The sequence below is a fragment of the Salvia miltiorrhiza genome, chromosome 7 (genome assembly GCF_028751815.1).
Source record: "Salvia miltiorrhiza cultivar Shanhuang (shh) chromosome 7, IMPLAD_Smil_shh, whole genome shotgun sequence".
Classification (NCBI taxonomy): Eukaryota; Viridiplantae; Streptophyta; class Magnoliopsida; order Lamiales; family Lamiaceae; genus Salvia; species Salvia miltiorrhiza.
The window spans coordinates 51777154-51803728 of NC_080393.1; the positions used below are offsets into that span (position 1 = coordinate 51777154).

The 26575-nt window shown below is 36.3% G+C and overlaps 4 protein-coding genes across 6 annotated transcripts; 2 read left to right on the plus strand and 2 right to left on the minus strand.

Annotated features, from left to right (window-relative positions):
- The first annotated feature begins 2172 nt into the window (after positions 1-2172).
- LOC130994728 (pentatricopeptide repeat-containing protein At1g56690, mitochondrial-like) lies at positions 2173-6864 on the plus strand. Of its 3 annotated transcripts, XM_057919794.1 has the most exons (5): positions 2190-2406; positions 2480-2716; positions 3399-5930; positions 6020-6437; positions 6520-6864. In XM_057919794.1, the coding sequence occupies exons 2-3, from the start codon at positions 2573-2575 to the stop codon at positions 5508-5510; spliced, it is 2256 nt and encodes a 751-aa protein (XP_057775777.1). In that variant the 5' UTR covers positions 2190-2406; positions 2480-2572; the 3' UTR covers positions 5511-5930; positions 6020-6437; positions 6520-6864. The 3 variants fall into 3 exon arrangements, with proteins under 3 accessions (XP_057775776.1, XP_057775778.1, XP_057775777.1); XM_057919793.1 differs by having other exon boundaries at positions 2173-2716; XM_057919795.1 differs by having other exon boundaries at positions 2173-2716; positions 6527-6864.
- A 1386-nt stretch (positions 6865-8250) lies between these two features.
- On the minus strand, positions 8251-11010 carry LOC130994367 (putative late blight resistance protein homolog R1A-3). The gene has a single exon (XM_057919412.1). It carries the CDS (start codon positions 11008-11010, stop codon positions 8251-8253), a length of 2760 nt encoding a protein of 919 aa, XP_057775395.1.
- Positions 11011-11444: 434 nt separating this feature from the next.
- Positions 11445-14936, minus strand: LOC130994368 (uncharacterized). The gene is made up of 3 exons (XM_057919413.1): positions 14839-14936; positions 11747-12000; positions 11445-11647 (listed from the first exon to the last, which is right to left on the minus strand). The coding sequence occupies exons 1-3, from the start codon at positions 14934-14936 to the stop codon at positions 11445-11447; spliced, it is 555 nt and encodes a 184-aa protein (XP_057775396.1).
- Positions 14937-19359: 4423 nt separating this feature from the next.
- LOC130994730 (uncharacterized) lies at positions 19360-21191 on the plus strand. Its single transcript, XM_057919796.1, has 2 exons — positions 19360-19572; positions 20089-21191. The coding sequence occupies exons 1-2, from the start codon at positions 19552-19554 to the stop codon at positions 20569-20571; spliced, it is 504 nt and encodes a 167-aa protein (XP_057775779.1). The 5' UTR covers positions 19360-19551; the 3' UTR covers positions 20572-21191.
- Positions 21192-26575: the final 5384 nt, after the last annotated feature.

Here is a 26575-nt window from a genome sequence, read left to right on the forward strand (position 1 = left end):
AATTATACTTCATTATTTACTTTTTATGTGTAGATTTGAAAATTAGACGATCTTACCTTCAAAAGATAGAAGAAAACCATGACTTCAACATTACAAATTTAGATTTTCTCTACGTCCTTATAATTGATTTTGTAAAAAATCGAACTCCTTCTCCCACTTATCTTAGCACATTCTTTTTTTTTTTTTTTTAAATTTGTCTCATTTATAAAGGCATTTTTTAAAAATAGTATGTGATCACTACTTTCTCTACACACACAAAATAAGTGAGTCATATCCATTTTACACTCTTAATCCTTTATTCTTAATTGGTTGGTCTTGCATGCGGCCGGTTACTTTTAATAAGCATAAGATATACATTTGTTCGCACAAATGTATACTTATGTAATAGTACAATTTCTCATGAATAAAAGTAACATTTATCGTGAATAAATGTAATACTTTAAAAATATTACATTTTATTGTAACAATAATTACTTAACCAAATAGTTAAGAATATAAGTATTAATGAGTAAAAATAACTAAAAGTAAAAGTTTTTATAAATAAAAATACACATTATTGTGAAGAAATGTAAACTTTCAAACCGACCGCATACTATGCGGCCGGCCGCACCCAAGAATTTGCGTTCTTAGGGTGCCTCCAACGGCTCATTTATCCAGTTTCTTAAATTAAGAACTACCATTGGGAAATTTGGAAACCGGTTTCTTGGAAAGAATCGAGAAACCAGGTGCAAGATTGCACCCAGTTTCTTATGACAAGTGGGTCCCTAAATTCTCGGTTGGCATGCAATTTTGGGTGCTATTTCATTTTTCTTTTTCTTTTGCTGCCTACTTTGTTTAATTGGAAAACGTGCCAATTGATTTCCCTTTTTTTGCACCGTTTCTCTTTTGTTGGCTGGCTGTTTTTGTTTTTTTTCATTATATATGTTTTATTAATTTTGCATTGTATGTGTTTTAGTTTTGTTTTTGCTTTGTAAAGCCAACGGCTATATATTAAAAAACGGCTAGAATTTTAAATTTTTGCAATGTAATTTAAATTTTGGTAATGTAATTTTAATTATAATTTAGATTTTTAAATTTATTTTATTAAATTAGATAATTAAAATATAGAATTTTAATTTTAAAATATAATTAAAGTATATAAATAATAATGCAAATAAAATTAATTGAGAAATATATATATATATATATATATATATATAGGGGAGGGCTAGAATAAAAACACTCTTAAGTGTATAAAATATAAATGATTTTCAGCCCTTATATATATAGAGGGAGTGTGTATTATGGTGGGACCCTTAAAAAAGTAAGAAACTGGTTTATTGTTGGAGGAGATGTGAGAGAAAAAAGTAGGTGGGTCTCTAAAGCTGATGTGGCAGTGATGTGACAATTTAGAAACTAGAAACTGGGATGATTGTTGGAGACACATGTTCAAAGTAAATGTGCCAAGATAAATAGGATGGAGGGAGTAATATAGTAGTATACGACATCTGAGAAAAATTACGGTACCGGATTGTTGAGTTGTATTGCCAGAATCAGACGTGAATTTTCACTGCTATTATTTGACAACGACATTTAATTTCATGTATGGCTGGAGTTAAAAAAAAATCATATAAAAAACATCATTTTTCTTCTTCTTGGCAATTCTTTGATTATATCTCCACATCACAAGCTTTTAATAAACATAATTATAGCTTTGAGTCAGTGTTGTCTGTCCAATAAAATCATTCTATTTATTCACAATATACAACATAAACAATATAATTATAAGTATAGTAAATAATACTCGCTCCGTCCCAATATAAATGTCTCATTCCTTTTTCGATAATATATTCTCTCTCTATACCTAATATTTAAATAATTTTAATCAATTTATTTTATCTACTTTCTACATATTTGTTAATCTCCTTGCCTAAAAGTTATGAGACATTTATATTGGGACCGAGGAAGTATATATTTTCCGTAGGCTATATGTTCATATATATCATGTATGTTTTTTTGAAATTACATATATATCATACACACATGTATGTTATATTTACATTTTGTAGCCCGTTTGAAAGGCTAACAACACACACTTTTGTTGAAATGGTTGGTCCAAACTTAAGTCCAAATTTTAAGGGCCCATTATCAACCTTCAACCAATTTGTGGCTGCCTATGTCTTGGCTTAAATTGGATGGCAGCAGCAAGCAAGAGTGAAGAGCCAAACTCGAATTAAACAAAATTAGGCGCCACTGCGCCACCATCAACATTCACCCAAACTCCATTTTTCTCTCAAACCCTACCTCCGTAACATCCACATTTATTCAAACCATACAATACAGGAATGAAGAGAGAATCAATTTGATTATACCTGTGCTTAGGAGTTGCAATGAAAAAATCGAAGATATGATGCTCTCGCCTCTCTGGTTTCTTCTTCAACTTTAAGTGATGCATATAAATTTACAAACAAATACTCACACTTTTATATTTCCACTGCAGAGGTCAATTACAATACTAGGCTGGCTCAAGTAAAAAATTGCTGTTGATTATAACGTAGCAGAGGCGGAGAGACTGCACCAAACGCAGCGAGAGATGGCGGCGCTTCAGCCGTTGATTCGCATTGCCGCTGCTTCGTCGAAACTGGACTCAATTCCATTTCTTTTCTTTAACCTCCGATCCTTTTGTTGCTCCTCCGCCGGTGCAGTGGAAGCCATTGGCGCGGTACATATCCAAAAGGTAAATGATCTAGTAATTATGATGATTCGGTGACTTTTATGAAATGCAGTATTATTTTGAATAGCTTATTTTGATATATAGCAAGGTGCCAAGGTCAAATGGGTAGTGTTTCGAATGCAGGAACCATAAATATTTGCTCATAATCTTAGAGATGGGGATTAACTATACTATAAGGGGGCGTTTATTTTGGATGGTTTGCTTTGATAGATAAATTTATTAAGGTTAATCCCTTGTTTACTTTGATGGATTGAAGCTTTGGGATGTCCCAAGGCCCTTGATTATTTATATCATTTGAGCTAGTTTTGCTTTATTTATATCCCCATTAAAAGGGTGGGATTGGAGAAATCATACTCTTGAGGATAAAAAATACTCATTCATGTATCTTATCAATCATGTAAAGTAAACTCCCCCTAAGAAAAGAGAAGCTGTTTTGTTGTATAAACATGACGTCAATGTTTCATCTATCTGCTGCATTCTATGATTCATAAAATTAATTCGACAGAATGAAGACATTTAATATATTTATGGATTGGAAATATAGGATGAGAAAGGAAAAGAAGTGTAAAATCACATTTATATGATGTTCTAAAATCTTTCAAGCTCATGTTATGTTGTTCTTTTAAAACTAGAGTTAAGTTGATTTGTTGAAGTTGAACAACTTACCAAATTCTAGTCACTGCAGTGCTTCAGAATTCAGTATCGAGGATATTGTACTTGCACCGACATGTCAACTGCTTCTCAAATCACTTATTATGTCCGCCTGGGTGATATTGAAATGGCACGAAAATTGTTTGATCGAACTCCACAAAAAACTATTGCTTCATGGAACTCTATAATATCTGGCTACTTTCAGTACTGCCAGCCGAATGAAGCACAATGCTTGTTTGATGAAATGCCAGAAAGGAATACAGTTTCTTGGAATGGATTAATTTCTGGGTACATAAAGAATAGGATGGTAAAGAAAGCGAGAGAAGTATTTGATCTAATGCCTGAAAGAGAAAAGAATGTCATATCCTGGACTGCCATGGTTAGAGGGTATGTTGAAGAGGGGATGGTTCGGGAGGCAGAGGCATTGTTTTGGCAGATGCCAGAGAAGAACGTTATATCATGGACAGTAATGCTGAATGGGCTGATCCGTGAAGACAGAATAGATGAGGCTCGAAGACTCTATGATCTGATGCCTGTGAAGGATGTTGTCGCCAGAACTACTATGCTAGGAGGGCTATGCTCGAAAGGTCAGTTGGATGAGGCACGGGAGATTTTTGATTGCATGAAGCAGAGAAATGTAGTTTCGTGGACAACAATGATCTCAGGTTATGTACAGAATGGGAAGGCAGATATTGCTAGGAAACTCTTTGAGGTCATGCCTGAAAAAAATGAAGTCACTTGGACGGCAATGCTTATGGGCTACATTCACTGTGCGAGGACTGAGGATGCGTGGGAGCTTTTCAAGGCTATGCCAGTCAAATCAGTAGTCGCTTGCAATGCAATGATTATTGGGTTGGGCGAGAATGGAGAAGTTTCCAGAGCAAGGAAAGTTTTTGACCTGATGAGAGAAAAGGACAATGGAACCTGGGAGGCTATGATTAAGATTTATGAGCGGAACGGGTTTGAATTAGAGGCACTTGGTCTGTTTCGTGTGATGCAGAGTGAGAGAGTTAAACCACATTTCCCATCATTAATCAGTGTTCTTTCGATTTGTGCCAGTCTTGCCACTCTGGATCACGGTAAACAGATTCATGCCCAAGTATTGAGGTCTAAATTTGATGATGATGTATATTTGTCATCTACTTTGATGACTATGTATATGAAATGTGGTGATGTTTTCAGGGCGAAAGTAGTATTTGATAGATCTCGGTGCAAGGATATAGTGATGTGGAACTCTCTTATTAGTGGTTATGCTCAACATGGCTTGGGGGATGAGGCTCTGCAAGTGTTTAGAGAAATGGATTTATCAGGTATTCAAGCAGATGATATTACATTCATTGGAGTTCTATCCGGTTGCAGTTACAGTGGAAAAGTGAAGGAAGGGAAGGAAATATTTGAGTCCATGAAGCCAAAGTATATGATTGAACCAACCACTGCGCACTATGCTTGCATGGTTGATATGCTTGGGCGAGCCGGCCAACTGAATGAGGCGTATAATTTGATAAATGAAATGCTTGTAGAGGCGGATGCAATTGTTTGGGGTTCTCTGATGGGTGCATGTAGGAACCACATGAATTCTGATCTTGCAGAAGTTGCTGCGAAGAAACTTGCGCAACTTGAGCCCCAAAATGCTGGTCCTTTTGTCCTATTATCAAATATTTATGCGTCCAAAGGTAGATGGGACGATGTTGCTAAGTTGAGGAAGAAAATGAAGTGTAGGAAGGTGAGCAAATCACCTGGTTGTAGTTGGATTGAGGTTGAGAAAGAAGTGCATATGTTCACTGGTGGAGAGAGCACACCTCACCCTGAACATGCTTTGATTATTAAAATGTGGGAGAATCTAAGTGGAATGTTAAGAGAATCTGGATATAGCCCTGATGGAGCCTTTGCCCTCCATGATGTGGAAGAGGAAGAAAAGGAACTAAACTTAAGACATCACAGTGAAAAGTTGGCTGTGGCGTTTGGACTTATGAAGTTGCCTGACGAGGTACCTATTCGAGTTATGAAAAACCTGAGAGTTTGTGGGGATTGCCATACGGCTATTAAGTTAATCTCGAAGATCACTGGACGTGAGATTATCCTGAGGGATGCAAATCGATTTCATCATTTCAAAGATGGACTTTGTTCCTGCAAAGATTATTGGTGATTGATTTTTCTTTTCAGTCTTATCCTTTGCACAGCATGGTAAAGAGAAAAATTCAAAGGACAGTGCGCATCTGGAACACCTTGGGTTTCTAGGTGTTGCCGATGATGCTTTATTCATAGAAGTTGACATCTAGTGCTGCATATGGGGTTGTGGCAAGTCAAGCTATGAGATGCTTGGTTGGTATTTTGAAGTGCATGGGTGACTGGATGAACAAACAATTGTGGATTCCTGACACTCACTCTCTAAATAAACTTGAAGTTGTGGATAACAGTTCTGATCCTGGAAGTGCTCCTCTGGCAAACGCAGATGGCAATGTAGATGAATCATCCGAAGCATCAGATAGTCACTCTGAAGCAAGTGAAGTTTCTGATGTCTTAAAAATTGAGCAGCATCGTGCATATATATAAACTTGAACTTCAGGTCCAATTCCATAAATAAGTTTGTTTACTGCAGTAACAAGTTGTGACTTCCAAGTATAACAGTGATCTCCTAAATTAATTATATTGCAGGAGGGCATCTCTCTATTTAATCGTAGTCCCAAGAAAGATATTCAGTTCCTGATAAATGCTAATAAGGTGGGGGACTCTCCAGAAGAGATATATAGCAGCGTTCCTTAAGAATGCTCCTGGCTTAAATAAAAGTCTGATATTTGGGTGAAAGGGAAGATTTATCACTGAAAGTGATGCATGCATATGTTGATTCCTTTGATTTTCAAGATGTGGAGTTTGACGAGGCAGTAAGACTCTTCCTACAAGGCTTTAGACTTCCAAGTGAAGCACAGAAGATCGATCGTATTATGGAAAAGTTCGCTGAACGGTACTGCAAATGTAATCCAAAAACCTTAATTTATAAGTGCCGACACAGCTTATGTGCTTGCCTACTCTGTTATAATGCTCAGATGCACATAACCCTATGGTTAAGATTAAGGTACGGTGACGGGTGATGGGCTTTTTTAGTGTGGTTTAATCTTTTTCTTATAGCTTCTTACAGTTTTCTTCTGTTCATGAAGATGTCAGCTGAGGATTTCATAAGGAACAATCGTGGAATTAATAGATGATGGGGACTGGTGATAACCTTATGAAAAACATGCAGGAGCAATTCAAAGAAAAGGCTAGCAAATCCGAGTAAGACTTGATGTGCAGGTGCAGCTGACAACTAGAGGATGCTCTATCACTATTTCCTTGCTTCTCATTGGCCCCATCTTCTTTACTTGAGACATAGCCTTTATAAATCTCATCCCATTTTATACTCGCATGACACATAATTAAGTTACTCCTGCAGATAGTTTAGCAAATGATGGTTAGGATTTGATAAATTCAATAATACCAGAATAACAAGATTTAAAATATTTCAATGAATGATTTTGCTAGCTTTCTAGGATGTATAGACCCTTTTCGACGTTCTACTTGCATTTTGGTCAGTTTATTATCCTGCAACAGATGTTGTGATTCTCCGATTGCTGGCTGCCTTCAGTGTTCCCCTTGACCAAAGTGATGATGAAGTTGCAATCCACGTTACTGCAGCAATGGCTATGAAAACTCATAGAGATGCTTTTGTCAAAGTTACCTCCCTCCAAGCACCAGCAGATCATTAGACAAAAAAACATTGATGCAATCAAAGTAGGTAATCCTTGTCTGTTTATCATTATTTCTATCACTAAGCTAGTCTAAATGAATCTTTATCTAGTGGAATGTTAAGAGAAGCTGGATATAGCCCTTTGCCCCTCCATGACGTGGAAGAGGAATCACAGTGAAAAGTTGGACTTATGAAGTTGCCTGACGAGGTACCTAAACCTGAGAGTTTGTGGGGATTGCCATATGGCTATTAAGTTAATCTCGAAGATCACTGGACGTGTGATCATCCTGAGGGATGCAAATCGATTTCATCATTTCAAAGATGCCTGCAAAGATTATTGGTGATTGATGTTTCTTTTCAGTCTTATCCTTTGCACAGCATGGAACACCTTGGTGTTGCTGATGATGCTTTATTCATACAAGTTGACATTCTCGGGCAATCAAGGAGCTGGAAAGATTCAGAATGTGAGGAGGGGATCATATATATGATAGTGCTGCTAATGTGGCTGCTGGAATTACATCTCAACAGATTAACAACTTATTTATTTATTATTTTAATTCTATTTAATATTTATATAACAAAATTAGAATTAGTCAGATTATTAAACAAAATTATGTCAGATTTATCATCCAGCCAATCACGTTGGCATTCACTTTTTACAACAATATATGTTAAAACCACTCTATAAATCTTAAGATCACAATCAATCATCCACAAGAATTCCACAAAACAGGTTAGCTGTTACAATTTCATTTATTCTTGTGTAGTGGACTGAAACAACAATCCTCACAGTCGAGAAAAAACAGATAGCAGCAACCAACCATCCTACTTTAACTAATATAGATATAAATCACATCATATGCATAATCTTTAACAATACAAATTTAACATTCACAGCATGTTCTCATATATATGCAGAACAACAATTTCACCACAGAAAAGAAAATAGGAGATAAGTTAAACAACAAAACAACTAGTGAAATAAGCATCTAATGGGCAGGATAATCACAGAAATAAAATTTGAATGGACACTTCAACGGCTCTCCTAGAAGTGAAAGAATGATAAAAACTTAGACAAAAACATTTGGATGCACCACACAAACAAATCATGATAGGATTAAGATTTTTTCACAAGATGTACATGTACCAAACAAAAGAAAGAAAATCAATCATATTGATGAAATTGAACATTATTGAGTGTCAAGCCCTCTGTTTCCACCATTGCCATGAAACTCTCCAGTTTATAATTGTGGACGCGAATTTGGATTTGAAGGTCATCATTGCCCTGACACTCGAGTTGCTCGTCTTTTATTTTGATTGTTGAAATCGCGGCAGAGTTACTACAGAGTTCCACATGAATAAGTTTGAGTGTTGGTATGTCACCAATACCCCATGGGATCTCTTCCAAGTAAAGTAGAAAATTTAGAACAAGCTTCTCCAGAACTGGGAAATGACAACTATCTGCATTCCAACATCTCAGATCACAACTATACAATCTCAAGAACTTGAGGCGTTGAAATTGCCCATCAACAGGACTCCACGTGCTGCAATTCCAGTTACTTGCTACCTCGAGAACTTCCAGTATGGGCAGCGAACCAATCATTCTCAGATCATCATCCCATTCAAATTCGAAATACTTCAAGCTCAACTTGTTTAGCAAACTGGGAAATGTGAGCATCTCATTCATCTCATAAACCCACCACCCACTGTCGCCTCTCAGTTTGAGTGATTCAAGTTTATGCAAGCGATCAAGGTTACACAAACACTTCTTCAAACTATCATCGAATCCTTCCAACCTACCATCATATTCAAGATGTAATTTCTTGATGTTGGGAATGATGTTGCACACATCCTCACTCAACCTCAAATTCACTGCTTTCCCAAGACTCTGAAAATGTTCCAAGATTAACAACTCATCTTGTCCGTCAGGATGAGGAAGATAAATTCGACGACACTTGATATGCCTAAGCTGCCGCATCTTCCATATTTCAATTGGTGCAACAACTTCCGATGAATATTTGTCAAAGATTAAAGCTTGCAGATTCCATGCCAAGGATACTGAACTAGGAAGCAACACAACCCTGTAACCAGATCCCAACAAAGCAAGGTAGCGCAAGTTAACATGCTCATTTAATGATTCTTCAACTGCTGTGTCACGGAGCGCATGCCCAATTCTTAACAATCTATGTTTATAACACTCCTGCTCGTCAATAACAAAGTCCATGATAGAGCGTGCGAGTAGGGGTGTGGCAGTTTCCCTCCCGACGTATGTGAGGCGACGTTCTGTGCCTAGTACAGGGCCTTGAGTGATCACATGAAAAAACCCTTGTTGCTCCGCCACTTTTAAGCACAGGTCTCTTAAAAGATCATGAATATCACAACTTTTCATCTTCCCATTTTTACTTCGTCTGCTGACCAATATCAGATTTCTATCAACAAGTGCCTTCAAGTAATCCTCTGCAATCTCTTCCAAAACTCGGCCTCCATTTGATTTCAAAAATCCCTCAGCAACCCAAAGTTGGATGATTCTCAAAATATTGAGGTTTGCATAATTTATATGCTTAAGAACTCCAATATGAAGGAAGCAAGGCTTTAGATGAGGAGGCAAGTGGTTATAACTTGATAACAATACATCTAAGCTTTCTTCTTTCGCTTTTGAGTTGGGACTCGATTCTATATCTTTGGCAACACTCTTCCAATATCCTACTGTCCTAGGAGACTTTAGGAGACTCCCACCAATCACAACAATGGACAATGCTAGTCCTTTGCATAATTTAACAATCTTCCTTCCAACTTCCTCTAGTTCAGTGGGACAATCTTCATTTTGGAATGCCTTCTTACAGAATAATTCCCAACTTTCATTCTCATCTAGAAGATTCTTCGGAAAGCAAGAAGAGCCACAATTGTTAGCCACATCTGACAACCTAGTAGTTAGAAGAATCCGACTTCCATTTCTGTTATCGGGAAAGAAACGATTCACTTCATCCCAAGATTCAACACTCCATATGTCATCTAATATGATCAAGTATCTTCTACCAAACAAAGTTTTATGCAATTGTTCTCCTAATTTATCTACATCTTGATCGGAGGATTTTTCTTGTCCAGAAAGAAGTTGTTGAAGAATTTGTTTAGCATTGTCTTGTTGAGATACGGTAGCCCAAGGACGAATATCAAAGTGTTCGATTATGAGTTGATTTGAATAAATATTTTTGGCAAGAGTAGTCTTACCCATGCCGCCCATACCGACGATTGAGATGATATGCCGATTGGATCGATGACCAGTGAGCTGGTCGAGAAGTTGAATCAACTCATCACCACATCCCACCATAGCAGTTTCTTCTCTGGTCTGAGTAAGACTAAGAGTAAGAGGAGGTGTTGAATGCTCCTCTGTGAATCTCTGTTTGTCCTTCAACTCATTGGCCTTTTGGATGATAGCATCCATGTCTTCAATTATCTGCCGCAGATACTCCAAGCACCTGAGGTTTGCTTGGTGCGTTTTTTTTTTCAATTGCCTCTTCTTTCTCTCCAATTGATTCTTAATGAGCTGCATGAAATTGATCCAGCATCCATTTCCAACTGCTGGTGCATTTTTCTCTTCAATTGCCCTTTTTTTCTTTAGATACAACGGGAAACTCAAAGCCGCTTCTCGATCATGAGCTGATAGAGGAAGGATTTGATTGACGATGTGAGATTCAATCATATCTTCAGCCGTATGAGCTGCAGATGCGATTAGGCTTTCCAGATCTTCTGCTTCTTCACTACCTCCACCAACATAATTATAGGTCTCTGTGAAATCAAGCAACAAAGCAGCCTTCTTCTCAAGGGATTGGATCTGAATGTTGTCGAAAGAAGTGGAAAGGGTAGGATGATTCATCATCTGCTGAATATTGTTCAAGAGAGAAACGAGAGCTGCATAAGCTGCCATCTCAAATTAAACTGCAGATTGTTTGGTTGACTTTAGTGTTTGGAACAGAAACAGGCGGGGAGAAGAAGATGAAAATTTGATTATGTTTAATTAGAGATAGTGTTTTAAATATCATTACTTTAGCCTTTTAATTACTAGCAGTACGTTTAACACGTCATTTTAAGAGCATCCACAATGCTTGCACCCGGAGTGGGTGCAATAGACATGGTCCCACTTCTATTGCACTCACTCCAACAATGGTATTGCACCCGCCCGGGTTCAATAGATTTTAATTTCATTTTCTCTTTACTTTTATTTTTTTTTAATTTAAATTAAACAACTTCAATTTTAACAACATAAAATTCATTCAACTAAAAATCCAAACATTACAAATAAAAATAAAAAACAACAAATATTTAAAACATCCAATTTTCGAAAAATTTAAAGCCGTCGAACTACGGGTCAACCGGACCAAAGCGTGCCCATATATGTTCAACCAAATCATCGCGGAGGCGAGCATGCAATCGTACATCCTTCAAGCTTGCATTCCGTGCCAAATAGGCGGCGAACTCCGGTGGTGCTCCGGAATTGAATTGTGTTTGAGGAGTAGAACTTGGTCCCTCGCCGTCGTCACCGTCAAAATTACTTGCATTTCCACCTTCATCCTCAATGATCATGTTGTGCAATATGATGCATGCAAACATGATCGAACTCATTTGCTCCGCCTTCCACAAACGTGACGGTCCTTTAATTATACCCCACCGAGCCTGAAGAACACCGAAAGCTCGTTCAATATCCTTCCTTGCAGCTTCTTGCATCACCTTGAACCTCCGCTTCTTTTCATCGTTCGGAAACTGGAAGCTCTTCACGAACACCGGCCAGTCCGGATAGATGCCGTCTGTTAAGTAGTATCCTCGAGTGTGGTGAGAATTGTTGGCGAGGAAGTGCACAGCCGCTTCATGCCCCGCTAAAACATCCGTATGCCAATTGTCGAACAGCGGCAGTGCACTTCTGGATCGGGGAGAAGCTTAAGCGGCCAATAGCATCCGGACGTTGTTGGAAGTAAGGATCGACTTCTAGCGCAATATTGACCATGCGTAGAAACAACTCCCGGCTCATGCGAAATCGACGGCGAAAGAATTGTTGCCCATAAACAAGCTCGACGGCGAAATAATCGCGATGGAGGCACTCGGCTCCACCTTCACGGTCACGACGAACCACTGTCCGCTTCTTTCTCGGGCGTGGTAGAGGTGGATCGAAACGATATGAACTTGCCACTGTCATAAAATTCACAGCACATCTCATAAAAAATAAATCGGGGGCTTGAGTAGGATCGGGAAGAGGAGGAAGTTGTGCGGGATCAACATGAACTTCTTCGTCGGATGAAGAATTTGAGGAAGAATTATTGTTGGAAGAATTGGTGGATGAAGACATTTTTTTAAGAATTGAAGAGAAAATGAGTAGTTTGATGTAGTGTTTGTGATTGAGGAAGGGAATATATATAGGTGAAAAAGGAAAAAAAAAACAAAAAAACAAAAATATGGCCGAGAAGACCGTTGGCTTCAACGGTCAAATGACAGTTTAAAATTATTTTTTTTTAATTCGATTTTTTTTTTCGGAAATGGGCGCGTGTTGTTCACCCATTTCCTTCGCTCCCACTATTGCCGAGTGCGTTCGAACGCCCCCCCTCCCTTCGCTCCCGGGTGCAGCATCGGCGCTGGGTGCGATAGGCCGAGTTCGATCCGGCCTTCGCACCCAGCGATGCTGATGCTCTAATACTACCTAAATAAAATACATAAATGTTAGAGTTAATGACCTGTAAAACCACGAACTTTGAGCGAATTCTGGTTTTAACCTCTAACAAAAGTTTCTCCATGTAAAATCACGAATTTTGAAATTTTTCTGATTTTGACTACGGGATAAATTTCCGACCAAAAATAGGCTGAATTGGCAGCCTGAAATCCAACATGGCTTAATCGACGATGACACAAAAACGACGTCGTTCTTTTAAAAATACAAAACGACATCATTTAACTTAAAGACAAGCAGGAAGCAATATGATGATGTTATTGATTCCACCGAATGCCAAAATAATTTAGAAATAAATAAAGCTATTATAATAATAGGATGAAAGATAAGAAAGCAATTAGAGGAAATGATCGAAATGATTCTGACTAATAACCTAAGCAATTGCCCAAGGATTCCACCGAATAGTTGAGGATTTCTTACTTGAATGCTTCCTCCGACTCTGGAGAGATTTTGGGGGAAATGACCTATGATGCACGGATTCTTCAAAAATTAGCATGTACGGCGAATCAGATTCTTTTAGGGTGCGATTCTCTCGGATTCTCGTCGGATTCGCACCCGATTCGCCACGTGGCGTATCTTTTAAAACAATTTTTAAAATAAATCGGATTCGCAAATTCCATAGGCGAAATTCACGTATCTCGTGCACGAAAGGCCTACATAAGGTTATTTTGATAATTTTATTTACAGTTATGACTTATATATTGGACTAATAATATTTGAATCGTTATATTGTTGCTAAATTAACTTATATAATTGAAAATACTTAACTTTTGGGTAAAATAAAATGTAAATTACATATAATTAATTTAAGAAAATTTAATTTGTATATATTTTATAAACATTATATATCATAAAATTTTAATAATTAGATGTATCATTGCCGAATCGCACCCTGTAATTTTTAAAAACTCGTATCCCCGTACTCGTATCGTATCGCCCCCGCATCCGCACCTTCGTACCTATGCAACATAGGAAATGACTAAATGAAATAGATTTTGAGAATTAGGGCATTTAATTAAAAGATTTTGGGGGAAATGGCTAAAGGAAATAGATTAAAATGTCACATAAGCCGTCCGAAATTTATCCCGTAATCAAAATTAGAAAGATTTCAAAATTCATGGTTTTATAGGCAGAATCTTTTGTTAGAGGTTAAAACCAGAATTCGTTCAAAGTTCGTGGTTTTACAGGCCATTTACCCTAATTATATAGTTTTGAATATTTTATTGATTAATCGTATTTATTAATTTGGCTTATTCATTTGACTATAATTGAAATTTAAAAAAGGAATCAATATATGAAATTACTAATGAATAAATTTAAATGTACGAAAGTAATATTCATAATATACCTCTAAATAAAAATGCAAAAAAAAAAATCTATGGAAAACATCCTAAATTATCTAAGTACGAACCAAGACGAATTTTAAATCTTTTCTTGTTTGATTTTGACGGTTGAGGATCTTTTATTCTTATTTTTGGTTTGCAACATAATGTTGTTCAGCGGCAGATCATCGCCACTTGTAATCTCAAGGTAGTCATCAAATTTTTTCTTGGCTACTCTTTTTTTTTTCTTTTGCGGTTCCGTAGGTTACAACTCAATTGTAGATTTTTTATTTCTAGACGTTATTATTATTTTTTTTCCTCGGGTGAATGTTTCTTTTCTTCCTCTTGAGTTGGTTTTTCTTCTATTTCTCCAATATTGATGCTTTCCATTGGTTGCGTCTTTTGGATTGCATTTGCTACAATATTAAGATTTTCTTGTTGGTCGAATTTTATAGACTTGAGCATCATCATAAAGCGCATTCTGTGTACACTTATGTGTTTAATCCTCTATAGTATATGGAGTCTGTTTTACCCTATGAAAATATATAATTATTATAATTACGTGATACCGTATTTTTTAATATAAATTATAGTAAGTGTTTAAATAAGAAATCTTAATTTACCTCTTTGATTGAAGAAAAATATTCATCCACATAGCATCGTACATAATATAAGGACATTATCTAGGATGTATAGACCCTTTTGACGTTCTACTCACATTTTGGTCAGTTTATTATCCCGCAACAGATGTTGGGCTCCATGCTGGCTGCCTTCAGTGTTCCCCTTGACCAAAGTGATGATGAAGTTGCAATCCATGTTACTGCAACTGCAGCAATGGCTATGAAAACTCATCGAGATGCTTTTGTCAAAGTTACCTCCCTCCAATCACCAGCAGATCATTAGACAAAAAAATATTGATGCAATCAAGGTAGGTAATCCTTGTCTGTTTATCATTATTTCTATCACCAAGCTTAGTCTAAATGAATCTTTATCTAGTGGTACAAATAAAAGCTAACTGGAAACTGCAAAGAACCAAGATGCATGATGAGGATGGACTTGAATATTATTAGATGATAGACCATAGCTGTGGATAGTGAAATCTCCTTTTTATGTTGTGAAGTAAGTTATTGGAACACCACCTTTGTAGATTTAGTCACTTTGAGACAAACTGTTTCTTACATCTGTCGATGCACAATGTACCAAGATTGTTGCAAACAACTTGCGTACTTCATTTGGCATTTCAAATGTTATTGCCCTCATTCATGCAATCGAAAATGCTTGATCAGCTTCTAATAAACCCCTTTTTTGTGCCGCTTCTTTGAATGTTGAGCATTCTATACCATTAACCATCAATAAATGTTGGAAAGAGGTTGGTCCCCTAACATGATTCAACAATAGTTTTTCATAATATCTTTCTCCTTTAATTGGACTTACTGCACTTATACAGTACAATAATGCCAATTTTCTACCTTTCTATCCAAAAATAGCATGTCTTATTCCATACGTAATGCTCTAAAAATTCTCTGTCGAGATACTGCCTTGCCTTTTCACTTGTAGCACACAGAAAAATATTCAGTTAGCATTGTTTTTTAAACATGATCCCACAATAAAAGTTTCGGCAGATTTTGGGATGTGTGATAGGATACAAACTATTTATTAGGAAGGTGGAGCTGATAACCGCTGGAGAATTATTATTTAGGCCAAATTCATAAATTCTCCGCATTGCTTCTTGTGCAGATACCCATCGTGCATCTTAAAAAAAATTTATGTCAATAAATTAGATGTGGCTCATCATCTTGGGTTATATGAACTGTCACCCTATCATGTCCCTTATAGATATATCTGTACAAATACTTAACAGCTATGATATCAGAGCATACGTCGACATTAATATGACAGTTGTATATGGTATTGTGTGGAGAACGCTCAGGATTTAATTTGGTTGGCCGAAGACCAAAGAGGGTTGCTGAAAGGATTTTGATTTAGGCAGGGGAAGAATGCTTCGTACTACTGTTGAAGGAAAACGAAGATAATTAAATGTGTTACCAATACTAGTGCGCAACCCGTCGAAATTCGACGGGAAATTATTTTATCTTATTATATAAATTATTTTTAAATTTATTTAATTTAAGGTAATATAGTTGAAATTATATTAATTTGAATCATATTCCTCAATTAAATGTTAACCTTTTGTTAGAATAATAATTATTCTTTTTATGTAAATTTTTATTTAATAATATTTTGAAAAATGTATTGATTTTTATAATTTTATTTCATTTGAGTATCATCTCGTCTGAACCTTGTAGGATCATATCATAATCTAAATTTCGGAAGACGACAACTAACGTTTGAACATCAGACTTTTGAGTATCATCTCGTCTATACCTTAAAATACAAAAAATGAACTTTTATGCGTCAAGTTTTTTTTAACATCACTATCTGAAGCTTTAAAAATTAAAGTTGACTTGTGAGATTGTATGATTTGGAACTTCTAACATCATAACTAACTTGTAAACATCATTTTGTATGGAACTTGAAAAAATCTTGACAAACTTTTATGCATTATTAGTTCTAAATATTATAATTGGGTTCCAAGAATCATCTCGTTTGGAGTTTAAAAAAATAAATTTAACTTGTGAGTATCATCTCATTTGAACTTTGAATGACCACAATTAAGTTACAAGAATTATCTTGTGTGTAGCTTTAAAGATCATTATCATCTTTAGCTTGTAAGATCATAACTAACTTCTAAACATCATCTTGTATGCAGCTTGAAAAATCTTAACAATTTTTTGTGCATTATTTCATGTGGAGTTTGAAATATCATAATTGAGTTTCGAGCATCATTTCGTTTGACATTTGAAAGAATAAAATGGACTCGTGAACATTAATTATCTTCAAATCTTGAGTTTCGAGCATCATTCCGTCTAAAAATTGAAAGAATAAAATTGACTCGTGAACATTATCTCGTTTGAAGTTTGAAAGACCATAACTAAGTTTTGAAAATCATCTCGTGTGTAGCTTAAGAAAGTTGACACGAGATTCAAATTGTATTAATTTATTTAGTAATTTAATTGATAGATTTTCATAAAAAAATCTATGTTGAATCCAAATTTTATTTTTAAAATTTTATACAAAATATATTATTTTATAATCAAATTAAATTGAAGAAATAATTTACTTAATCAAACCAATTTATTTTTTCAAATTAAATTAATTAGACCATGTATTTAATTAAATAAATTTGGTCAAATTAAATTGACAAAACAATTCAAATTGTATTAGTCTCAATCATTCCGCCAATTAAATGTAGGTTTTTAATTTGGAGAGCAAAATCTTATTCTTATATAAGTTTTATTTTGGTGAAATCTTATAAAAATACTCAATGTGAAATGAGGTGAATGATACGATTCTTCACTCGATTGAGATTATTATAAATTTGATACATGATTAAAGATTTCTAATATATTTTAACACCATATCCTCTATTGTTCTTTATCTAAATTCTTCATTTATGCATTATTAATTTCATAATTTATCTATTATTATTATTATTATTATTATTATTATTATTATTGGACGAACAGAAACAAATAAAGTTTGCATAAATGAAAAATATATTTTTCTTCCCTATATAAATAAAATGTATGGATTTATTTTATAAAAAATAAAAATAAAATTTTAATTATTTTGATAGACATAAAATAAGATTTTGTTTTAAAGTAATCAGTTTATAGAATTTGTGCCTTATTATGCAAACATGTAAATCAATGACCGGACCCGTTTATAATTTACATATACGTGCATGTCTCAATTCAAACTTAATTTTATTGAAAATTAAGAATATAAATATTATATATATATATGTATATATATATATATATATTCATACAATATAATATATTGCAACATATACATATATAATATATATATGTATATATATATGTATATATATTGCAACATATACATATACATATATTGCAACATATACATATATAATATATATATATATATGTATATATATATATATATATTCATACAATATAATATATTGCAACATATACATATATGTACGCTATTGAGAAATATAAAATTAATAACAAATATACACCTAATCACTAACATTCAATTAAAATAATTTATCGTATATAGATTATAATTTTTTTCTTACGAGACATGTAAATCTAATTTTTATCTAGAAAAAATAAATAATAAAATTTATTAATTTAGATTATATGTAATGTTAATATTATTATATATATACATTTATTATTAATTATATTTATTATGATTAATGAATCTTTATATAGAATGTAATAGTTAATTAATTAATAAATGATGTAGATTATATATGGTAAATTTTGAAATGGTGAGATTTTAGATATGCCACATAGGTTAAGGCTTAATCCTATTATATAATAGATAGATAAATTGGAAATTATTAATAATTTAATGGTTTCCATGTTCATCCAAATTTTAGCATAAATATATTATGTACGGCTGATTCAATTTTGTGTTGGATATATTGGGTAAAATAGGTCAATTCATTCCGCTGGGATGTCAACATATATTCTGATGATAATCAATATCAACTGCAACCTAAAATCAAGTAAAATTAAAATCATGAATCCATACGAACAAAATAAATAAAGATAAAGAAACTCCGGTTTGTAGCCAAAAAAAACAAAAAACAAAAAAAAAAAAAAGCATACTTATCATCAGAATAGAAATAAAATAAATAGAAAAATACTCAAATCTTTCTCATAAGAACGCCAGAAAATATAGCACTAAGTGAATCGCAGAACTGGATCTGCGGAGCGTACGTTGTACGCATGACCAATGTAATTTATTTATTATATTTAAATTTTTAATTAGCAATTTGATCTATTTAATTCTATATGTGACTAAACATATTTAAAATAATAATCAAATAAATTAATAAACTCTATCTAATTGGAACTATATGGATAGAAAAAAAAAAACACAAAAGAAAAGCAATAAAAAGAAATGCTAAAATGAAAAAAATAATACTGAAAAAAAAAAGAAAATACATAAAAAAAATGTAAAAAATACAAAAAAATAGGAAAAAAAAAACATAAAAAAAGGAAACAAAACCAGGAAAAGAAAACCCAAAACACGTAAAAAAAAGGGGGGCAATGAGTGGAAGAATGAAAACAAGCTAATGAAATATGCTTAACACTTAAATTAAGCCTAACACAGACAGTTAAACATGGGTCAACAAAAGAAATCCATAAAAAAAAGTTTGAATGACATATTAATGCTTCAATATAATTGTGCGATGCTACAAAATTAGGACTCTCGACTTTCCAATGGTGAAATATGAGGACTCAATTATCGCCGGCAGGCTAAGGATGGAGGGACGACCGCGGACAGATCTTCAGAACGCGGCAAGAGAGGGCGCAGTGCAAATATGAATGCTTGTGAATCGCCGGTAAGTGGCGCCCAAAATCACAGAATTTCACTTCACGGCAGCTATCTTGTTCAAAATATTATTCAAGGAATTATAGCTACTATCTTGTGGATTATTATTAGGAATCGTTTAGTAAGTTTGTTTTATTATAAAGGATTCCTAATTTAATTCAAAAATTCTGGAAAACCTGGGAAGTTATTTGCTTCCGTTTTTTATGGGATTCTCTCTCTATCCGCAGGTTCTGTATTTTTGACGCATATCTTGTTATTGATTTGAGCTTATCTCTATCTTAATATCCTCCAAACCCTAATTTTCGAATTAAATGGTGGAGATATACTTGAAAGATTTGATTTTTGAGTGATTGGATCTGATTTTTTTTGTATTTATTCATGCATGAAAACCACATCATCTTCATCACTCCTCATCATCACACCTTGATCTACGTGAGAGACTCTTTCATTCCACAAGTTTTGTGCTTAATTACTTTTGTTTTCTCTCACTATGTCTAACCCAAACACACTTGAGCTCATAAAACAGATCTTGTTAAGCCCCCAATTTCAGGCAGCCATAGCCACCACCTCCACACCCACATTGCCGGCAAATCAGGAAGTTCAGGTATTGCCGACTCTGACTGCACCGGCGACAAACCCAGCGACAGAAAGTGTGCCGCCTCATCCACCAGTTATTCAGACACCGGAAGCCACCAAAGTAGTGCTCAATCCAACGCCTATCTCTTTCATTACCCCACCAGAAGCTGAAAAGTCCACGAGGGAGCATCCGATGAGAAAGAGGAAATCTTTGACTTTGCAGGCTCTTTTGCAGCACATCGAAGAACTGGAAAGCAGTCTTCTTCAGGCTCGCAAAGTCCATGGGGAGTCATCTTTCATCCTGAGCCAAGCCAAAGAGCAAGTGACAGCCCTCCTTTCTTCCCAAAAAGGGGGAGATTATGTTGCTGAAGATGCTGATGGAGCAGGGGACAAGGACAAGGAGTCTTTGAGTCAGGGGGAGTTTGTTTTTTGATGATGGATGGTTTAAAGTTTGTGTAGCTGTTCTCTTAAGCTTGCAATTTTTTTTTTTTGGGTGTTGCTTGCTATAATGTTACATCTGCATGGGGAGATCACAGCAAGGGAGCAAGGGGGAGCAGCTTGTTGTTTTGGTTTTGTGAAGAAAGGCAAAAAAGGGGAGTTTGTTAGTGTCGATTATTTTTAGAATTTTGCTCTTTCTTCACATTGTGTTTGTAGGATATGACCAAGTCAAGGGTTGGAAGTCTTGAAGGTCGAAACAAGGAAAGGAAGGAACGTTCTCAGTTGAGAGAAAGAAGGAGCAAGAGAAGATAAGGAGAGAGAGAGAGGAGTTGTTGGAAGCTCCTAAATTCAAAGAAAGGAGTGGACAAAGTGGAGTGAATACAACAAACTTTCCAACGGCCACTTGTCCACTATCAAATCCCACGACTTCAACCTTGGGAATCAAGATTCGAAGCTTATAAATACAAGGGTGCAGTCTCAGATCAAGGCACGAACTCAGAGAGAAGAAATCAAACTTTTAGAGTGATCTGTGTTGGAGTGCTGTTTCTTGTGTTAGGACAACATTAGCTATAGCATTCTTTGTTTTATTGGATTTCGGAGTATAGCTCTTGAATCCAGTTTGTGTTTGTTAGTGAGAGTGTCTAGAGTTTAATACCTAGTTCATTGTAAAGGTATTGAACGTGAGTGTCATTCTCCCTTTAGTCATTTTGCTATAAGGCGTTCTTCAAGTTATTTTATAACTTGACGAAATTTTACCAAAAATTGTGTTCGTTTATTTCCGCTGCAAAGATTTACTCTGTGCTAGTTAGTGTGTTACTTAGCACAGAGTAAATCTTTGCAGCGGAAATAAACGAACACAATTTTTGGTAAAATTTCGTCAAGTTATAAAATAACTTGAAGAACGCCTTATGGCAAAATGACTAAAGGAAGAATGACACTCATGTTCAATACCTTTACAATGAACTAGGTATTAAACTCTAGACACTCTCACTAACAAACACAAACTGGATTCAAGAGCTATACTCCGAAATCCAACAAGACAAAGAATGCTATAGCTAATGTTGTCCTAACACAAGAAACAACACTCCAACACAGATCACTCTAAAAGCTTGATTTCTTCTCTCTGAGTTCGTGCCTTGATCTGAGACTTCACCCTTGTATTTATAAGCTTCGAATCTTGATTCCCAAGGTTGAAGTCGTGGGATTTGATAGTGGACAAGTGGCCGTTGGAAAGTTTGTTGTATTTACTCCACTTTGTCCACTCCTTCCCTTGAATTTAGGAGCTTCCAACAACTCCTCCTCCTCTCTCTCTCCTTATCTTCTCTTGCTCCTTCTTTCTCTCAACTGAGAACGTTCCTTCATTTCTTTGTTTCAAGCTTCAAGACTTCCAACCCTTGACTTGGTCATATCCTACAAACACAATGTGAAGAAAGAGCAAACTTCTAAAAATAATCGATACTAACAAACTCCCCCTTTTTGCCTTTGTTCACAAAACCAAAACAACAAGCTGCTCCCCCTTGCTCCCTTGTTGTGATCTCCCCCCGCAGATGTAACATTATAGCAAGCAACACCCAAAATAAAATAAAAAAATTGCAAGCTTAAGAGAACAGCTACACAAACTCTAAACCATCCATCATCAAAAAACAAACTCCCCTGACTCAAAGACTCCTTGTCCTTGTCCCCTACTCCATCAGCATCTTCAGCAGCATAATCTCCCCCTTTTTGGGAAGAAAGGAGGGCTGTCACTTGCCCTTTGGCTTGGCTCAGGATGGAAGATGACTCCCCATGGACTTTGCGAGCCTGAAGAAGACTGCTTTCCAGTTCTTCGATGTGCTGCAAAAGAGCCTGCAAAGTCAAAGATTTCCTCTTTCTCGTCGGATGCTCCCTCGTGGACTTTTCGGCTTCTGGTGGGGTAATGAAAGAGATGGGCGTTGGATTGAGCACTACTTTGGTGGCTTCCGGTGTCTAAATAACTGGTGGACGAGGCGGCACACTTTCTGTCGCTGGGTTTGTCGCCGGTGCAGTCAGAGTCGGCAATACCTGAACTTCCTGATTTGTCGGCAATGTGGGTGTGGAGGTGGTGGCCATGGCTGCCTGAAATTGGGGGCTTAACAAGATCTATTTTATGAGCTCAAGTGTGTTTGAGTTAGACATAGTGAGAGAAAACAAAAGTAATTAAGCACAAAACTTGTGGAATCAAAGAGTCTCTCACGTAGATCAAGGTGTGATGATGAGGAGTGATGAAGATGATGTGATTTTCATGCAGTGAATAAATACAAAAAAAATCAGATCCAATCACTCAAAAATCAAATCTTTCAAGTATATCTCCACCATTTAATTCGAAAATTAGGGTTTGGAGGAGATAAGGGTTTAGGGTTTAGTTTCATCTACAAGAATTTTTCTTTTGAACCTTATGCGACAAACACGTCCTTTTTCATTTAGTTTCGAAGGCAAAGGCCAAGAGACCTTCTTAACATGGTGAATCTCTCAAAATCCAAAGGTTTAGTAAAAATATCCGCAATTTGGTTCTCGGTTGGAACATAATCTACCTTAATTACCTCTTGTTCCACTAAATCGCGAATAAAGTGGTGTCGAATATCGATGTGTTTGGTTCGTGAGTGTTAGACCGGATTCTTTGATATGTTTATTGCACTGATGTTGTCGCAATACATCACCATCGCATCACTCGCCACACCATAGTCTGACAACATTTATCTCAACCAAAGTAGTTGAGAGCAGCAACCACCTGCTGTTACATACTCTGATTCTGCAGTAGATAGAGACACACAATTTTGCTTTCTACTATGCCAAGACACTAAGTTATTTTCTAGATAAAAACACCCACCACTTGTACTTTTCCTATCATCAACATCCCTTGCCCAATCTGAGTCACTAAAAGCAACGAGGTTTTTGTTTGAATCTTTGGAAAAGAAGATGCCAAGATCAAGTGTTCCAGCCACATACCTTATCACACGTTTAACTGCCTTCAAATGTGACTCTTTAGGGCCAGCTTGGTACCTGGCACAAACACTGAACATGATATCAGGTCGTGTCGCGGTGAGATATAGGAGGCTTCCAATCATTGATCTGTAGAGTGTTGGATCCACTGCCTCCCCAGCATTATCTTTCGATAGCTTGTCGCTCGATCCCATCGGCGTGCGCATGTGCTTTGTTCCTTCCAATTTGAACCTCTTCACCATATCCCTTGCGTACTTTCTTTGTGAGATGAAGATTCCCTCTGGTTCTTGCTTGACTTGGATACCTAAGAAGAACGTTAGTTCACCCACCATGCTCATCTCGAACGTGGTGGTCATGGCCCTTGCAAAATCATCTAACAAACGTTGTGAGTTAGCACCAACAATCATATCATCAACATAGATTTAAGTGACCAGATTATCACTACTTTCTCTTTTAATAAACAATGTTCTGTCAGCATAGCCTCTCACAAATCCAAACTCAAGTAAGAAGGATGTTAGATGTCCGTACCATGCTCGGGGGGCTTGCTTAAGGCCGTAAAGAGCTTTCTTTAACCTATAGACGTGGTGAGGTTGGTGTAGATCTTCAAAACCTTTTGGCTGCTCTACATACACCTCTTCCTTTAGGATGCCGTTGAGGAATGCTCCTTTAACATCCATCTGATACAGCTTTATGTTGAGATGACAGGCGATTGCAAGGAGCAGCCGTATTGATTCGATGCGAGCAACTGGTGTAAAGGTGTCATCGAAGTCAACACCTTCGACTTGAGTGTATCCTTGCGCCACAAGTCTCGCTTTGTTTCTCACTATTGTCCCACATTCGTCAGATTTGTTCTTGAAGATCCACTTTGTGCCGATCACATTCCTGTCAGCAGGTCTAGGCACAAGATACCAAACATCACTTCGAACAAACTGATTAAGCTCATCTTGCATGGCTAACACCCAAAACTCATCACGCAAAGCCTGCTTAATCGTTTTTGGTTCAAGTTTCGACACAAAGCACATAAAACCTGGTAGAGACATGCAAATAGAATACATGCAAATCATCTTCCGGTAGTCAACCGGTGGTTTACCTCTTGTGGTCATGCCGTCACTTACGTTGCCAATTACTTGGGAGGTTGGATGATTTTTGTGAATCCTTCTGGAGGGTTCACTGCTCACAGTCTCTCTTTGGTTATTGGGTGTTTCTTCTTCATCGGTATCACTCTGTTCTTCGGGTGTTTGTGGTGTGATTTCTCTTGTTGCCTCAGCATCTGAGGTTGCATCTTCTGCTAGTATCACAATGTCCATCACCTGTCCTTCTCTATCATTCTCATCTGCAATACTACTCACATCATCAAATACCACATTTACAGATTCTTGAATAGTTTGGCTTTTCAAGTTATAAACTCGATAAGCTTGACTATTCAATGAATACCCCAAAAAGATGCCTTTGTCACTTTTTTCATCAAACTTTGTGAGGTATTCTCTGTCATTCAGTATAGAACACGCACATCCAAACACATGGAAGTATTTGAGATTTGGCTTCTTACCACGCAAGATTTCATAAGGAGTTTTGAACGTACCGGGTCTGATGTTGACTCGATTGTTGATATGGCACGCAGTGCTCACAGCTTCTGCCTAGAAGCGTTTTGCCAATTTCTTTGAAGCCAACATCACTCTTGCCATTTCCACTAGGGTTCGGTTCTTTCGTTCCACAACTCCGTTTTGCTGTAGGGTCTTGGGAGCTGAGAATTCTTAAAAAATTCCTTTCTTCTCGCAAAACCTTGTAAAAGCCACATTCTCGAACTCACGTCCATGATCCGACCTTATTCTTGTTATTCTCACACCAAACATGTTAGCAAACCGGGCAAGCAGTGTTTTAAAGACATCAATAGCTTCAGATTTTTCACGTAAGAAAAAGGTCCAAGTATACCTTGAAAAATCATCCACTAAAACATACACATACCGTTTACCTCCAATACTCTCAACACCGATTGGTCCTACCAAATCCATGTGAACCAGTTCAAAATATCGTGTTGTACCATAATGTTGTTCAGTCTGTTGGATAGCACGATGAGTGGCATGGATCTGCTTCCCTTTTTGACAACTCTCACAAACTTCCTTTTCCTTTTGTGTGATTTTTGGGAGACCTCGAACTGCTTCCAACTTTGACAACCTATCAAGATTCTTAAAATTAGTATGCCCTAACTTTTGATGCCACAACATACTTTCACAATTTGTGCCTTGTTGCACTTAGGGTCATCCACAATGTAACAATTATCGCTGGACCTTTGTCCCTTCATTACACAACAATTTTGGGTATCAAAAACCTCACATGAATCCTTGTTAAACTTAACATGCAAGTTCTCATCACATAGTTGACTAATGCTAATCAAATTTGCCATAAGACTTTTAACATGAAACACATTTCTCAAACAAGGTAAACTGGGAACATTTAAGGTACCTTTACCAATAATTTTTCCTTTCGAACCACCACCAAAAGACACACATCCACCATCACATACCTGGTAGTTGTTAAGGTAAGCATTGTCACCTGTCATGTGACGTGAACATCCACTGTCGAAATACCATGAACTTGAGATGTTAGTTTTCAGTGCTGTGAACACAACATTACATTTCAGTTCATCTTTTCTAACCCACTTCCAGACTTTCCTTTGGGCTTGTGGTGGATTTTTCTTTCCTTTGGCTTTTGTTTTCTTTGAGTTGACAAAGATCTTCTTTTCATCGTTGAACTTCCTAAAACAGAACGGTTGAATGTGGCCAATTTGAAAACAATAGTGACACACATACCTCTTTCTTTGTGGTCGTGTCTGACCTATAGAAGTTCCTTCCACAACAAACTCATTTCCATGAGTGGATTTTACCTTTGTCTTTCCAGGTGTGGGTTCAGCAGCAGGTGCAGCAGTGTATCCAAGTCTAGTAGTTTCCATGGTTCCTGCAAACACAAAATCATCATACCTATGCCAGCTTGAATTCCATTTGGCAATGGTGGTTTGAGCTTCCTCCAGCTGGTTTGTTACA